This window comes from Styela clava, chromosome 2 (assembly GCF_964204865.1).
Source record: "Styela clava chromosome 2, kaStyClav1.hap1.2, whole genome shotgun sequence".
NCBI classification, from domain to species: domain Eukaryota; kingdom Metazoa; phylum Chordata; class Ascidiacea; order Stolidobranchia; family Styelidae; genus Styela; species Styela clava.
This window is the reverse complement of record NC_135251.1, coordinates 20,935,742-20,952,491: the sequence shown is the minus strand read 5'-3', so window position 1 is coordinate 20,952,491 and position 16,750 is coordinate 20,935,742. Positions and strand designations below refer to the sequence as shown.

The 16,750-nt window shown below is 32.9% G+C and overlaps 1 protein-coding gene across 2 annotated transcripts; it reads left to right on the top strand.

Moving 5' to 3' along the window:
* The first annotated feature begins 99 nt into the window (after positions 1-99).
* On the top strand, positions 100-15,573 carry LOC120336539 (dipeptidyl peptidase 4-like). Of its 2 annotated transcripts, XM_039404234.2 has the most exons (19): positions 101-2,266; positions 2,544-2,645; positions 3,519-3,613; positions 3,954-4,031; positions 4,458-4,513; positions 4,876-4,987; positions 5,220-5,371; positions 5,451-5,622; positions 6,202-6,346; positions 7,286-7,470; positions 7,990-8,128; positions 8,510-8,644; positions 9,029-9,127; positions 9,390-9,524; positions 12,703-12,842; positions 13,488-13,609; positions 14,134-14,272; positions 14,359-14,460; positions 15,028-15,573. In XM_039404234.2, exons 1-19 carry the CDS (start codon positions 2,134-2,136, stop codon positions 15,184-15,186), a joined length of 2,400 nt encoding a protein of 799 aa, XP_039260168.2. In that variant the 5' UTR covers positions 101-2,133; the 3' UTR covers positions 15,187-15,573. The 2 variants fall into 2 exon arrangements, with proteins under 2 accessions (XP_039260167.2, XP_039260168.2); XM_039404233.2 differs by lacking the exons at positions 12,703-12,842; positions 13,488-13,609; positions 14,134-14,272; positions 14,359-14,460; positions 15,028-15,573 and adding exons at positions 10,104-10,237; positions 10,441-10,562; positions 10,970-11,108; positions 11,496-12,293 and having other exon boundaries at positions 100-2,266.
* Positions 15,574-16,750: the final 1,177 nt, after the last annotated feature.

Sequence of the window (16,750 nt, the reverse complement as noted above, 5' to 3'; positions counted from 1 at the left end):
TGCTTCTTGCCAAACAGCAATTTTGCACCTCATTTCTTGGGTTAATCTCCTTGTGATTCTGTGGGTTGATGAAAAATGCAAACGATACCTAAATTTTACTACTTATCCATACCATGTTTTCTATGTTTAAAAGTGTATACTTAATTTTGAGACACCCTGTATATTACATTTTAATTAACACTGCTTTTCAGACTTTTATTTCATTAGTAAAATGGAAAATTGTGATATTCAATCAACCTTGTAGCATATTATATTGTTAAGATGACCCTATTTGATACTGGTGGCCATACGTGTCCCGCCGCTTCATTATCTGTGGCCCGCGTCACATTCGGAGAGTAATCAATACCAGTTCAAGCAGTTCGTGTTGTTTCGTAATAAAATTATTTAGGAAAATCTTTTGACATACGAGGTGTGGCTAAAAAGAAACGAGACTGACGTCACAGATTGCGCAACACGATTAACCATTGGTAATCAACACTTTTACAGTGTGGTGTAATATGTGTTCTTTGTTCAACAGCTTTTTTGACACAATATCGCAATTATTTTTGCTCTTTAGGAGCCATAGGTGAATGTGATTAATTGCTTGTTGAAAAAAAAATTGCCGTGCGAGATCTGATTGAGTTTTTTGGCGATAGGGGGTTCAATTGCAGAATGACGATTGAGCAATGAATTAACATTAAATTTTGTGTCAAACTTGGAAAAACGGCGACTGCGACTTTGAAGAAATTGTGTGATGTTTATGGAGATTCTTCCATGTCCAGAACAAGAGTTTTTGAATGGCACAAGCGATTTGTGGGATGCAGGGAGGATGTGGAGGATGATTCGAAGTCAGGAAGGCCTTGCACTTCCACAACTGATACCAACATCGAAAAGGTATCAGTTGTGAGTTCAGTTGTGAAAGGCAGTTGATTCGCAGCGACCGTCGCTCAACAATTCGCGTCATTGCGAAGTTGGAAAAGACAAAAAAAAACGGTTCGCACCAGTTTGGTTGACACTTTTGGCTTGTGAAAGGTGAGTGCCAAAATGGTGCCAAGGCTGTTGACTGAGGAGCAGAAAGCTCAACGATTAAATGTTGCCCAGTTGACATGCATTTTTCCAAGTTTGACACAAAATTTAATGGTAACTCTTTGCCCAATCGTCATTCTGCAACTGAACCCCCTATCGCCAAAAAACTCAATCAGATCTCGCACGGCAATTTTTTTTTCAACAAGCAATTAATCACATTCACCTACGACTCCTAAAGAGCAAAAATAATTGCGATATTGTGTCAAAAAAGCTGTTGAACAAAGAACACATATTACACCACACTGTAAAAGTGTTGATTACCAATGGTTAATCGTGTTGCGCAATCTGTGACGTCAGTCTCGTTTCTTTTTAGCCACACCTCGTATTGTTACATCACTAATGTCACTGTCACTGGATTGATGGCTGGCTGTAATGGATAGTAATGGCTAGCTGAGACAACTAGCGAAGTTGATTGATGTGCTTGGCAGTCTAAATTATTATCTGGCTTTCTATCTTTGGTCGGGAATATATGCTAATAATATAGGCATCATAGAAAACTAAAAATCGAATGCGGATCCTATTAGCCCGGAATGGCTATGTCTGACAACTGTGTGTTTGCACAATAAATGTGTTTGTTTTTCATTGCACTGTTTACCTAATCTTTGCTCTATTGTGGCCCGCGAACAATGCAAAAATAATTTTGTGGCCCGCGGAGCCGACAGCTTCGGACCACACTGCACGAGAGTGTATGGATACATCGATAGCATCGCTTTGAAAAAATTAATTCTGTAATTCTCTATTCACGATTATTCTAAGTATTTGTTTGATTTATACGTACATACCCATGAGACAGGCTTACTTTTCTGTGATGATTAATTTAATTACTATTGCTCTAATTACTGTAAAATATCAAATTTTTTGTTAAATGTTTGCCTTGTTTTTTTATCATCGTTTCATTAGATAATAAACTTTTTGATCAAGTTTAATACCTTAATTTTGTTTATTTTAATTTTGACAAATGTAATTATTCTCAATGCTTTTTTTGTAATTGATTTGAATAACATATAGATTTCATTATCATTTATTTTGTAATATATAGGTTTTGCAAATCAAGGTTCTTTATCGGGAATGGCAAAGCTAAAATTAACAATAGCACTAGGATTTATGTCAGTTGTAGCAGTCTTATGTATTACTGCTTGGAATATTCGAGGTCAAGATGAAAAAGAAGAACACCTGGTAAAGAAAGATGTGGAACCCATGGGTATAGTATTTATTAAAAAAAATGTGTATAAGCATGTAAATCTAAGACAATTGTTTTTTAAATTTGTATATTATAATCAAGAAAAAGTAAAATCCCGTTTCACCTTTTTCTGCGGTACTGAAATTGAGATTGAATTTTACTATAAGATAATACAAACATGTAGATTCCATAAAATTATCGTTTAGCCTTATAAAAGTAACACAGTTCGAATATTATTATATGTTTGAAACATGCTGATATTTAAAATATAGTCATCACTATTTAACACTCTTTTAAGGTATGGTGCAAGAAAGAGCCGACAACAAACAATATATGACATTTGATGATTGGCTGTCTGGAACATTCCGTTATTCGACATTCTATCCGAATTGGGTATCAGGTAATACTAAGTCCTTCTATAATCATTCTCTATATGTTTTATAAGATACGTCGGACATAATTATAGTCGTGCAAGCTAGAACCGTTTACTTTGCAAAATTAATTCCATTTGGCACTGAGAATTCAATATTTTCCAGTTATTTTTAATAACGCTAAAAATTGGGACATACCAAACTTATTTCGCTTGGCCCAAAATCGTTTGGATTCTATATGTGTCTACACTGGACTATATAATAAAATATAGTCAGTTTTCAGAAGAATTGAAATGAAAAGGCCTACAGGTTTGGTCATCTAGCCATGCGCATTTTAGTGACGTAATTTTTGAATGACGTAGTCCGGTGGGGGTTAGGAATGACATATTAAAATAATTTTTGTGCCACGCCCACTAGAGGTTATTGTATGTACGAAACAACACGAGACCCCATTTTTCAAACAAACACAATAAATCAATTCAAGTTTGAACTTTTTAAAAGGAACCGTTTACAAGGAATATCAATGTCATGTCGTCATCAGATGTGACTTCGTGGCATTTTAAACTTTTAGCAAATTTTGTTCTCAATGAGTATAAAGGGGAAAATGCTTATTTACCTTCGAATTTTTCTAATTCGTGGATTTGTAGAACAACCCTGTCTTAAAATACAATCATGTGTATTACATGGACGGACCTGAAATTGGCATTGGGGAGATAAACTGAAAGGTTTAAACCCGCGATGCAAATTATTGATATTCACTTAATTCGTTACTTACTTTAATTTCAATATAAAATAGAACGTGTTAAATATTGTGTAATATCAGCATTCGGGAATTCTTATTTCAACTATTTATTTATTGTTTTGCGGATTGCGCTTTTGATTGTAAAAATTTCAAATTGTAGATTCTGAATATGCGTATAGAACATCAGAAGGTGCAATAATGAAGAAAAACATAAGTAGCGAAGACGAGAGTATATTGTTGGACGAGACTGCATGGGTAACAAACAATTCTTCGTACGAAGCATAAAAATGAAAAAAGCTCCGATTGGTATTATAGCTTCGATCATCGTTGGTACTTCAAACTTGAATACGATGCTCATAATTTTCTAAACAACACTTTTTTGGAAATATATAAGGGGGCAAAAATATAGTTGGATGTCATGGAACATTTAATTTTTACTCAACAAAATGTATTTCACCATGACTCAGACTTGTACGTATACTTACTGTGTGCTTGACTCTGAAAGTGTTACACTTTCTATTGCTGTTTAGCGGTAGGCCATCCCAGATTGATCTCGAGTCGATATCTTCGGTTTTTCATTATTTTTCTTATTTAGAAAAGCGTATCAAATCCATCATCTTACTCAATATCTGCAGATATGGAATATGTAGCGATCACTTATGAAAATACTGACGTAGGTATTAGTTTATTGGGAATTGTTTGAACACAACAACTCAATCTATCATAATAATTGGATGAAAGTAACTCTGACGTAACAGTACGTAGTCATATGAATGCTTACGTGATATTATTTGCCAATACAGTACTATTGTGTTTGTATGTCACCGATCGCGATTTCTTAAATTGCTTATTAGTACCTTTAGGTTTCTGAGGTCAGATAAATGTAACCCCTTCTGTAACTTAGCAAACTAATGCTAATAACTAATTTAATACACAAAATGGCTACAAATTCTAATTTATATATATGACAATTGCTGTCATTATGTAATAGATTACAATTGTGTAATTTCGAACATTTTTGACGTATAATTTTTATGGGTATGAACTTCTTATATATATAAAGTATTTAATCAGTGTAAAAATATATTTATAATTTCAGGGATATGCTCATTACATGAAAACCTTTTCTGTGGACGTGTTTTCAACTTCTGATTCGTGAGTAAATTTATACTGGAAATTTCGTATCTTTTAAAACTAAATATAAAAAATAAACGCGAAAAAAAAGAATGCAAATCATACAAGTCAAGACGGCGTTTCATTCTGTTCAGGTTTATGTATATTTGTACAAACATTTTATATTTATTTACCATAACGTTGATTTTAAATTATTAATATTCAATTTATTCCAGGAATCTAATATTATATGAACAAATCACAAATATTCCATTCATGAAATGGTTGAAATAAAATGCTCATTATTAAGCATTTTCGTGATATTTTTTCAGTGAAAATGTATAGATCCTACATTTATTCATAGATTGTTCAATCTGAAAATTATTTTAGCATTTTTGTTTCAGTTCGAAGCAGACTATTCCGAATTTCCCTGCTGATAAAATACAAAAAATCAAGTGGGATCCCATTGGTCACAAGATGGCGTTTGTTCATGAGTTCGACATTTATGTCATACCTGTAAGTCGCAGAAGTTTATACAATTTTATTAGTTGAAAATCTAAATAGGCCGCTTCTTTTATATCGTGATCATGTCATTTGTTTGAACAAACTTATTTCTAATAAGATTTAAAAATTAATTTTTCGATTGCTAGTTGATAACCATAAGTGGGATTCAACGTTGCATGAATGCTTAGTATAATTTTAATTCAATATCATTTTAATATAATGATTGTTTTCTGTTCTGTTCCAGGATTTGACAGCGTCACCAGTAAAAATAACCAATGACGGCAAAGAAAATGTCAAATTCAACGGTATAACAGACTGGTTGCATTATGTTGAAATTACAAATGATGACGCTTTACTCTGGTGGTCCCCATCTGGATCGTACCTAGCATACGCAACGTAAGAATGCCATTACAAAAATACTTTATAAAGCCCTGAATTCATTATTCAATTCTAGTATTTTATTTCTCATTTCTAGACTCGATCAAACCAATGTAAAGAATTTTGACTTTGCTATATTTGGTGGATTGCAATATCCAAACATGATCAGTTTTCCGTATCCAAAGCCTGGTACTCCGTTGCCTCAGACAAAAACTTTTGTCATAGATATGTCAGGTCCGATAAATATATATGAAGCAGCACCAAGTACGGTTAGTACTTTACTTTTGTTTCGATATGTTTGTTTTGTGTGGTATTTCTTAATAAAGGGTGACCCAAAACACAGAACCCATAAATCTCCTTATTATTTCTATGAATATGGAGTGGGCCGAAATGATGAAATTCTATTTACACTCAAAACTCTGTTCGTTTATGATTGTAACCAAAAGTCTCATAAAGCTTGACTTGCTTATGAGACAGACCCGGATATATTCATTATCATACAGAAGTTCAAGTGAAAACGAAATTAAATATTTTGTTTTGATGAAGTATTCGTGAAATTTATTGGTTCTACTTTTGGGAATCACCCTGTTTGATTAAAATCGATAAAATTAATGCTTCTACCAGGACAGTACTAGAATTAAAAACTGGGTCGGACCGAAAACAAAATTCAAAGGAGAGTTTTGACAAATTTCGAGTAAGTGCAACCATCCTTTTGGCAATTTGTAAACTTTGCGTAGTTGCGATTGCGGCAGCATTATTTTAAACTTTACACATTTATTGCAATTTCCAATGAAACCAGTCATATGTCGTAAGGAGATGAACATGTTATTTTTCATAAATTAATTCAGGAAGTAACTGATTGGGGAGAGTACTATTTGAATTCAGCTATCTGGAGAAGCGACAACATGTTTACTCCTACCTGGAAAAATCGGTTCGAAAATGAGTCTGTGTCTGAGTCCTGCGGGGCTGCATCAGGATTTACATGTTCTCATGGTAAATATACATCTTCCTTTAGGGCTAGGCCATTGCCATTGCGATTGTCTATCTAACAAATAAGTGATGATAAAATAGATGGGTCCGAAATGGTACGGGTATGAAGTCATGCAGTCACAGTAGCATGCCGGTACCGTATCGCAGCTAGGCAGCAGATTTGATTGAACTTATATGAAAGCGGAACCGCCACAAGGAGCGCAATTTTTAATTTTGATGATGTCATCGCACAAAATAAACACCATATATGGCTTATCTTAGCGTTATCTAGCATTATTCATGTCTTCGTAACATCAGTAAGAAATCCAATCTCAAAATGTTCCCGAATACCCAATACCAAAATACCTGTTAAATCAATGAAATAAAATAAAAAGTTTTGGGCGTAGACAATCATTAATGGGCTAACGTGGTAGACTTAATTTCTGTGTAATTTCGGAGAGAAATTTTTCACTAACTTTTATGGCATTCGCTACAAAATACGCTCTCGTTCACAGTTTAGTCAATCTGAGTCAAACTTTATAACATATATATTTTTTAAATGACATTGTCTACCAAGCAGAGTAAATTTGAGCATGCTAACGCGTTTATAGAATTTAAAAATAATTATTTATATATCTAATGATTAAAAAATAAAACTTTTGAAATATCCGATAAAATGGTGGCAACATTTTTCTTTTTATAATACGCATATATGCCTACTACCCCTTAGCCGTTTTCAAGATTCTATTGACATAAACTGCCCTACGTCTCGCATGAATCGATGTTTTATATTTCACAATTCTTAACCATGATTTATTATAGTCTTATTCGAGCTTTTCATTTTAGCGGTCGTAACTTCGCTCAGATATCATTCTGAGTGAGTACGTGTGACCTGCTTTGGGAACATTTTTCTAATAAAAAATGAAAATATCTTGAACATTCTTTTTTGTTTCTCGTTTCCAGTTTCAAACATGGAAACCAGTAGTAGCACTGGATGGCTTGGTCATTACAAACCTGCTGATTTAGTAAGAATGCCGGATGAAGATAAATACATGACCGTGTTGAGTGATTCGACTGGTTTTCCTCATATTGCTGTTGTAAATGCACAAACTGATAATAAAGATTGGAGGACTAATGGCAATTTCGAAGTAAGGGTCTTTCAAAAGACGGAGAATTGGCACATATTAATTACGGGCTAATACTAAATCAGAAACAATTTTCTCAAAATTAGCCAAAATCTATTATATTGAACCGATTTGGACTCCAGGTTCTGTGTTTAACGGTTTAACTGCAAACAGTAATTAATTATTAAAAAAGGATATTTCAATCACTTTATCTATACTCAAAACTATAGTAGTGAAAATGGGAAAAATTCTAAGTGATCCAAGATTCTTGCTGCACTCTAAAACAAATATATTTCAATATAAAATATTACAAATATATATGATTAGTATATATATTAATGTGCAGCACGACTCCTGAATCACGAAGAATAGCTATCTTCACACTTGCTACAGCATCCTTGTATTATATGCATACGGATCCACCGTCACAGAAACATGGAAGAAGGATGAGCAGTTAGTCCCGGAAAAAACCCAATCGATAGCACAAAATCGGAGAAAATTGTAAAAAATTTTGCCCTTTTCTATAATATTTCCTTTCAATAGGTAACGGATACAGGTTCTGGAGATCAGGCTATTTTTTTCCATGACGAAACAAACGAATGGATTTATTACACAAGCACAGAAAAAGCAGAAGAATCCGGGGAAGGATTGCCGAGAATACGTCATTTGTGGCGAGTCAAATGTACATACATTTTAGATTTTCAACTAGGAAAAATAGAATAGAAGAAGTTTTAAATTGCAACACAACGATATGATAAATGGAATTTGTATATTATACTGATGAACTCTTTACTCATTGATTTAATTGTGACTACGTCAAAAACTATAAACAATAATTGCGATATTGTAGGAAAATAAAAAAAATTTTACACGATTAAATAAATTTTCTCATAATATTTTTCTTATTGATGAACGCATTTAAAATATTCAACTAATTTTTTATTTATAAACTTTAATAATTGGGCTTGCAAATATAGACATATATGTATGTTGTAATATAAGATTACGCACTATACTTCTATGATATCAACAAACAAAATGATATAAGCTAACTATATTTCAGCGAATACTGACGGCACAAGAGAATGTATTTCATGTCATTTGAACACACTATATGCAGATCGTTGTAACTGGGTTCGACCAACGTTTAGTCCTGGTGGATCGTACGTTGTCGTTAATTGTGGCGGTACTGCTAATGGTGAGTTAATAAAACCAATATCAATGAAGTTCTATTATTTTTTAATGTCGTTCATTTCTATTGTACACAAGCGATAGTATTTGTTATGAGGATGGTATTATGACTTTATGTCAATAATTCCACAGTTTGTCGTAAGCTTTAAAAAATAGGATAAAAAGACAACCGACGTCCTACATTTCAATCGAAACATTGGAAATTTGTTACATTTCTGTCTTGATAGAAATTATTATAAGATGCGAATCAATTAGATTATCTTTCATAACATTGTAATTTAGACACTTCTCAGTCTATCGATGAAATATGAAAATAGTTCTGATAATACACACAATAAAGAATAGAAGTACATAAATGAAACATTATGCTTACACGTTTTTATTATTTAAGGTGCCCCAATATCAACCCTTCATTCTATCTCCAACACCGGTGAAATTGACTTTGTTCGAGTTGTTCAGAATAATTCACAATTGATTGAAAATATGGATGGTAAGATTTGCTATGATATTTGTTTTAAGACAGCCTTGGCACATAGACTACAACAATTTTTATAACTCCTGCTTAGCTTTCAGTTTCGTAAATTGGTAATGGATTGCTTATTTATCAAAACATTATTCTTTTTTTTTGTATTCGAATAGTCTTCTCGATTAATGTAGACTATAAAAATTGATATATATATAAATATTTTACATAAGGATAAAGTATCATTTATTTATGCTTATCTTACATACAACATTGCTGTTTTTTCAAGCTTACCATTTCCGCACAAGAGAATTTGGTGAACTCACTTTACCGGGAGTGGATGGAACATTCTACTACACTCTCCATAAACCACCAAATTTCGACGAAACCAAAAAATATCCGATGTTGGTTCAAGTTTATTCAGGTGGGTAGAAGCTTTCTGTAGAGGTAAATCACTGATACACAAACAAAAGCTTCATACGTTATCAAGAAGATTTCATTGTTGAGACATACAATGAAAATAAGTAAAAACAAATCTTAGTAGATTATCCCAAAGTCAAATAGGATAGAACAGCCAGGATCAAACATAAATTTTTAAATGAAAATGGAATCATTAAATAAAATTTCATGATTTTAAACACGACTGTTTTTTTATTTTATTTTTAACTCTCGAGTGGTATGTATAGCTTAAAACGAAAACTCGGAGTAAGTTTCATTAGGATGGTTCAAATGTTTATGCATACAACAAAATTATGATGATCTTCCAGGTATTGTGAAAATTTGAGGTTCAAAGATATCATAGAATCTTCTAATTTCCTCTTTCAAGTGAATTGGGGGAGACTATGTCTTGATGAAAAATTCAAAAATAAACAACTATAAATGTACCTATTTTCAACGGCGGTGCGCGGCGGCGAGAAATAAAAAAAAATTAGACTTCGTTTTTCACAAGCGATATTATCGTAGGCTGGACGTTAGTTCGCAAAATCGCAAATATAATACATAGGCCCAGCTTATCAAGAGGTTGTAGAAAGATTTTCGGTTAGCTGGAAAGATTACGTTGCCAGTACTCTGGACGTCATCGTAATGAGTTTTGATGGAAGAGGAACAGGATTTCGTGGAGACGAAATAATGCACCAGGTTTGTTCTTTGTATGGCGAATCAAAGTTGACAAATTTTGTTTAATTTGTGTGTATGATGTACAATTGTACCCCCCTAGGGCCTAGGCCTAAGATATTTATTTGTTCATTTTATCCACATTTAAATTAAGCATTGCAAAGAAAGGACGTTGTCTAACTGCCGCTGAAATAGTGCATCTGACACAGAGTTTGTACTCATTTTAGGTATATATGAAATTGGGACAATATGAACCAGCAGATCAAATTGCAGCAGCTAAACTTTTGGCAGCAGAAAACGACTTTATTGATGAAAGTAAGACAGCAATATGGGGGTGGTCATACGGCGGGTACGTTATGTTTCAGTTTTCTTCAAGGTCTAATCGAAAGTAGCTCTTCTGTATCATTGCAATTCTGTAAGGGTATATCTAGTTGATGATATATCTGTATATACACTTTGTCTTCTTCTACTTCATGCACTTTTATTGAAAATTCGGTACACTCGCCAGTAAACAGGCTTCCTCCACAAAGTGTTCATTGAAGGAAATACAAAAAGCATTTAACCTAAACAAAATATCACACTTGTAAGTGACAACAGTGGTCTCCATTTATGCTATAACGAATATTATCCATGTCAATCCTTATAGTCATACCGAAATTGTTTCATTTGCTTCTGTAGCTGTATATTTTCTGATGATTCAGTTCAAATGTTCGTTTGTTCGTAAAGGATTTCGAATAATTCATTGATATTTCGTAGATATGCTACTACACGCACAATAGAAGAAGATTCAGAAGGCGTTTTCAAGTGTGGATATGCAGTTGCTCCAGTTACGGATTGGGAATTCTATCATACTATATACACCGAACGTTATATGAAAAACAAAATTGAAAATGAGGTAAGAGTAACAAACTAAATGGCAGGCCGCTTCTGTTTAAGAAACAACGCCAGACCATCTGAATTATTTTGCCACAAAATACGAAATGTTTGTGGGTTCTACCGTCCAGTAAAACGTGGAGTGAATTAAAAATATTATTAATTTAACCGGGACATTTAATTTTATGGTTTGTTCACATCTTTATCCGTATGAAGGCTTCAAAGTAGCAGCAAACTTGATTCATGACACGTTATTTGAAACCCATAAAATACTGTAATACAAAGTTGGTTATGAATCTTTTTCATATTCTTGTTTCGGCAAGTAACGAGTTTTGTCTTTGAATAATTTGAATGAGGGAATAATTTGATTTACATCGTGGTATACGTCTGACTAAATCTCATTTAACAGATAGGATACAATAAGTCAACGACGATGCAGAAGTTTGAAAATTTCAAGAACCACCAGTACTATATCTTCCATGGAACAGCAGATGAAAACGTACATTTTCAGAACGCAGCACGACTCTCTATGGCGTTGATTGAAAACGACGTGGATTTTGGAGCCTTTTACGCTGCAGATGACAACCACAGCATGGCAAATGTAAAGAATAGTTACAGAAATATATACAAAATGATCACGAAGCAAATGTGCCGGTGTTTTGATCTTGATAAACCTGACACAGGAGTAATCTGTGGGCCGACATCAGAGGCGCGAAAAGATGAGAAAAGAAGATTAATGCGCAGGAAGAGGAGATAGATTAATGGGTTGCCTAACTAATGTATATATTGGTGTGAAAAACAAATTTTTCATAATTCTTGTATGTTCATGAAAGTAACTTCAAATCGTATCTGTCATCCAATTGTAAACATATATATATATTACATTTTAATTATCACTGATTTTCACACTCATATCTCGTTAGTAACATGGGAAAATTTGATCTTCACTTGCCCTGATAGCATATTATATTGATAACATGTCCCTAATTAATATTCAGACATCACGCGGGATTAATATACAATAAACTGCATACATTATCGATTTAGAAAAACTAATTTTGTAAAATCTCTATTTACGATCATTCCAAGTATTTGTTTGATTTATACATACATACCCGTGCAACAGGCTGAATTTTCTGAAATGATTAATTTAATTACTAGTGTTCTAATTACTGTGAAATGTTCTATTTTTCATCAAATTTTTGCATTGTTTTTGTTTGATTAGATAATAAAGTTTATCATTAAGTATAATACCTTATTAACAGATTCTTCAATTATTTTGTCAAAATTGATATAAGTTTCATTTACTTTTTTTTGCTGTTCATGAATAACGGATTTTGACAAATATTTATTTCCAATGCTTTTTGCTTTGATTCAAATACAAATTTTGATTTCATTATCATACATTTTGTAACTGTAATATATAGTAGAAAAATTTTAAATGTAAATAAAAACCTATTATTCAACAAACTGATATGATTACTATGTCAGATTATCTGCAGTCATGATATAAGATTAGATCAAAGCGCTCAGTATGATATTGTTGAAAATTTTGAGGATTAGGAAATCTGTATTTATAGAAAACCTTTTGAACAACACAACTGTTTATTTTTTAGGTCCTGGTTTTCAATATACTACCGATTCCTTTGGTGCTGACTGGGGGAGAGGGTTCATTGCTAGCAGTGATATGGATATCGTTGTTATGACGTTTGACGGACGAGGAACGGGATTTCAAGGAGATGAAATAATGCATATGGTGAAAGAAATTATTGCTTGCTTACATTTATTGAATGAATAACGATTTAAGTTTGATATTTGTTTTCATCTATTTGATAAACGCAATGCGTTATTGGCCAAACCAAGCAACATACATGAAACCACGTAGGAGAAAGGAGAAAATAACGTTCAGAACGACTAGAAAGTTCCCAGTTTGGAGTGGTTTGGTCTATTCTTTGGAACAGAGGTTATCAACCTATTTGGTGGAGCAGGAATTTAATGAAACATTCTAGAGGCCCCAAAAAAACCTGTGCAATGGCTTTATAACTGTTTTTTATTGTCTGATTTGTATAAACTACAAAAACATAAAAAAGCAAAACTTATACTACACAAAATGATCTTGAAGACGTGGTAAGTTTAATAATAGGTATATGATTATATTTAAATAGCTCGTTTTGCCTAAAATAATAGGGTTTTAGACGCAAAATTGTCACCCATTTAATATAAAGTCGAATTATCATAGTTCTGTAAGTTATTGCTGGGGTACAAAAATGGAAGGTAATTTTGTCTCGTTATTTGTAATATACCATTTGCTAATGTTAACCCAAATCAGGGCGACTTTCACGATTTTTTGACTGGAGATAGGAATACGGAAAATAAAAACAAATTTTGAAATTTTTTACAGGTTTATAAACGCCTTGGAGAATATGAACCAATTGATCAGATTGAAGCAACAAAACAAGTCTCGGATAAATTTTCTTTCATCGATAAAAGTAACATTGCCATTTGGGGAAGATCCTACGGAGGGTAATGTCATTTGGTATATTCTACCCTCTAAGCTAGTTTAGACAAAAACAGCAACTGTGGTGTAAGAAGGTGTTGCAATTACCAACATCAAATAACAAGATTTTCTATTTTGGTGATATTAACTTGTTTAACAAGGAACTCAAAAACATGAACCTAACATATACTGATAAAGTACGAAAACAAGTACGGTATATCAAATTTACCATTAAAGATATTTATGAGCAAGTTTGAAAATGTTTTCGGTTTCTGAAAGCCTGCGATGGGAAAACCTTCATTTTCTTTTGTAACGATCATTGCAATTGTATGCTATTATTATTGAAATATAACATACGTTTTACAATACCAGGCGCGTTTCATGAATGATTCTACGCATAAGCACTTCATAGCAAGACTGTACTTCAATTTTGGTCATTTAGCGCTGTTTTTAAAGTCATGCGGCGCAATTCCACTTTTATGCACTTTCACCACAATTCTATTCTCAAATAGCCTGTGCAATATATTAATGTTTGTTATTTTATTTTAAGATATGCAACTTCACGTGTCATAGCCGAAGATGCGAATCTTGTTTTCAAGTGTGGTCTGTCTGTTGCTCCTGTAACTGACTGGAAAACATATCATTCAATTTACACTGAACGTTACATGACTTCACCCGAAATAAATGAGGTATCGAATGCTTTCTTGTGCTTTTGATTTTCCAAAATTTAGAAAACACTTTGAATACCGCTAAAATGATTCTTCTTTATGTAAAGATTGGCTACAATCAGTCTACAGCAATACAGAAACTTGACAATTTTGGAAAACATTATTTTGTTTTGGTTCATGGAACGAGTGATGAAAACGTCCATTTTCTGGTGAGTCTAACAAAGAAGTAATATTTTATAATGAATTTTAAATACGGCTAGATAACGTGCAACATATGAGATTTTATCTCGTGTCAATAATACTGAAATTTGCTATGTGGTTTCATTCTGGGGATACTCGATAAAAAAAAATCATTTGACCGTGAAATTTGTTGGAATACAATTATAGATCGGTCAATTAATAATTAATCTTAGCAATACGCATATTTTGGCAATTTTGTATACTAGTGATATTTATACATCTGAGCTACCAGTGTTGATTATTCAAGAAATACGGCGAATCCAGAAACAAATGAGATGGTCGCCTGCTGTATCTGCTGTCTCATGGTAATAAGACACGTTTGCAAGCATTTCATCGTAAATCTGAAATGATCAAATCGACTAAAATCACCCCAGTTATTTGAAAAACTACTTCATCTTTCAATTGTTTCCTCTTCCATACCGTTTTGCGTATCGTCTTGAACATACGCATTGAATGCACTAATAAAATATAGTAAATAGACTATATGTTAATTCCCATAATATTTCTAGCGCTCACTTCCATATTAAACTTTCTAGAACTCAGCGAGACTTAGCAAAGCGTTGATTGAAGCTGATGTTGATTTTTCTGCTTATTTTGCTGGGGATGAAACTCATAGCTTTAACCGAGGCACGAATGCGTATGGACATCATTACAAGCTACTGACTAATCATTTGAAAATTTGTTTTGGGCTCTAGATATGATGTGAATAATAGAGAGAAAATTGTAACATATAATTAAGAAAACTTTGTATAGGTTTTTGTATACTCTGAGTGGCAATTTGATAGAACTCTGTGTTTCATTGAATCTTTAGTTAAAATGTACACACTTAATGATTTACGGCCTATTAAAACGTAATAATTATCAACCACCAGTATTTTTGGTGGGAGTAGGCTTATATATTGTCTCCTTTCCAATAACTACGTTGAGTTTAGAAAAACATGTGTGGATGTATTTCTGTGAAAGACAAATTTATTTAATAAATGTCATTTGTAAAGGCATCTTTTCCAAAGTAAACAAACTGTTCAATATTCCAAGCACACTATGCCATTTTATTGTTGTTATTTACAATAAATTGAACTTGTATTTTGAAATACGTGTATTATTGTATTATTGGATTTTATTGTTTACGAAGGGTCTAAAATTTCTTAACAATATTTGATGACATAACAATAACAGTTGCGCTCTACTAACGGTAATGTTTTTATAAAAGAGTTTTAAAACTGTTCTGGGACATTCTTAAATGTATCATATTAGATTGAGTTTGGAATCTGGACATGGTGCAGCTATTCATTTGGATAAAAAGGACCTAGTTTCCATAACAAGAGATTAATGCTCAAATATATGGACGTGAAAGCCAGAACGAAGTAGTATCAAATCTTACAGTAACGATAGCACATTTTTTACAACCCCCGACTTTGTTCACCACCAGATCGCTGAAATACAATCCCGAAACTATCAGACGGTGCCCAACTTTTAATTTCGATGACGTCATCACACAAAACTTCAATTTGAAAAACGAATCCTTTGAGCCCACAGAAAACGATTTTTTTTATAACAACAACAAGAAGAAAGCTAAGAACAACAACAATTTAACAAAACGATCCATAGGTCCATTTTGTGTCCGATTTCGTTTGAGTTCGATAATAAAATTTGCAGCGATGCAGTCATATAAGATTTTGCTAAAATATTTCACCAATTAATATCAATAATTATATAAAATAAATTACTACATAATCGTAAGTTTAATTGACGCTAAATCAAGTTTGAATCGATCATTTCCAATAAAAATATCTTCAAGTCCTACACACAACTTCCCAGATGAATTTAATTGGTTGAGTTATTTTAATTTGCACTCTGAGTCGTAACATCATATAAGTTTTTTTAGTTTTGAGCTGGGTTTAGACAGTCAATTCCCGACTCTGCTGTCTTCCGCATTATTAAGTTCCTATGCTAATACTTCTACACAATATGCCATTGACAATATCAACCACAGTATGAACAAATATGGCCACTTCTAAAGCCTTCCTGAAAAAAAATGAGATCGCATAAATATTATATTTTTTTATTTTATATTTTTACTTCGTCTTTATTTTGGTAAACGTCCTAAATTCTAGAGAATCGTATGATTAATTCATGATGTCACGATGATAAATGTCTTCTCGGACTTGAGTACATTTTGATGTGTCGTTTGAAATAAAAGTAATAATATTAATTGTCAACGCAGTCATTTTCTTATGCGCATTGTTGTCGTGGAGTCGT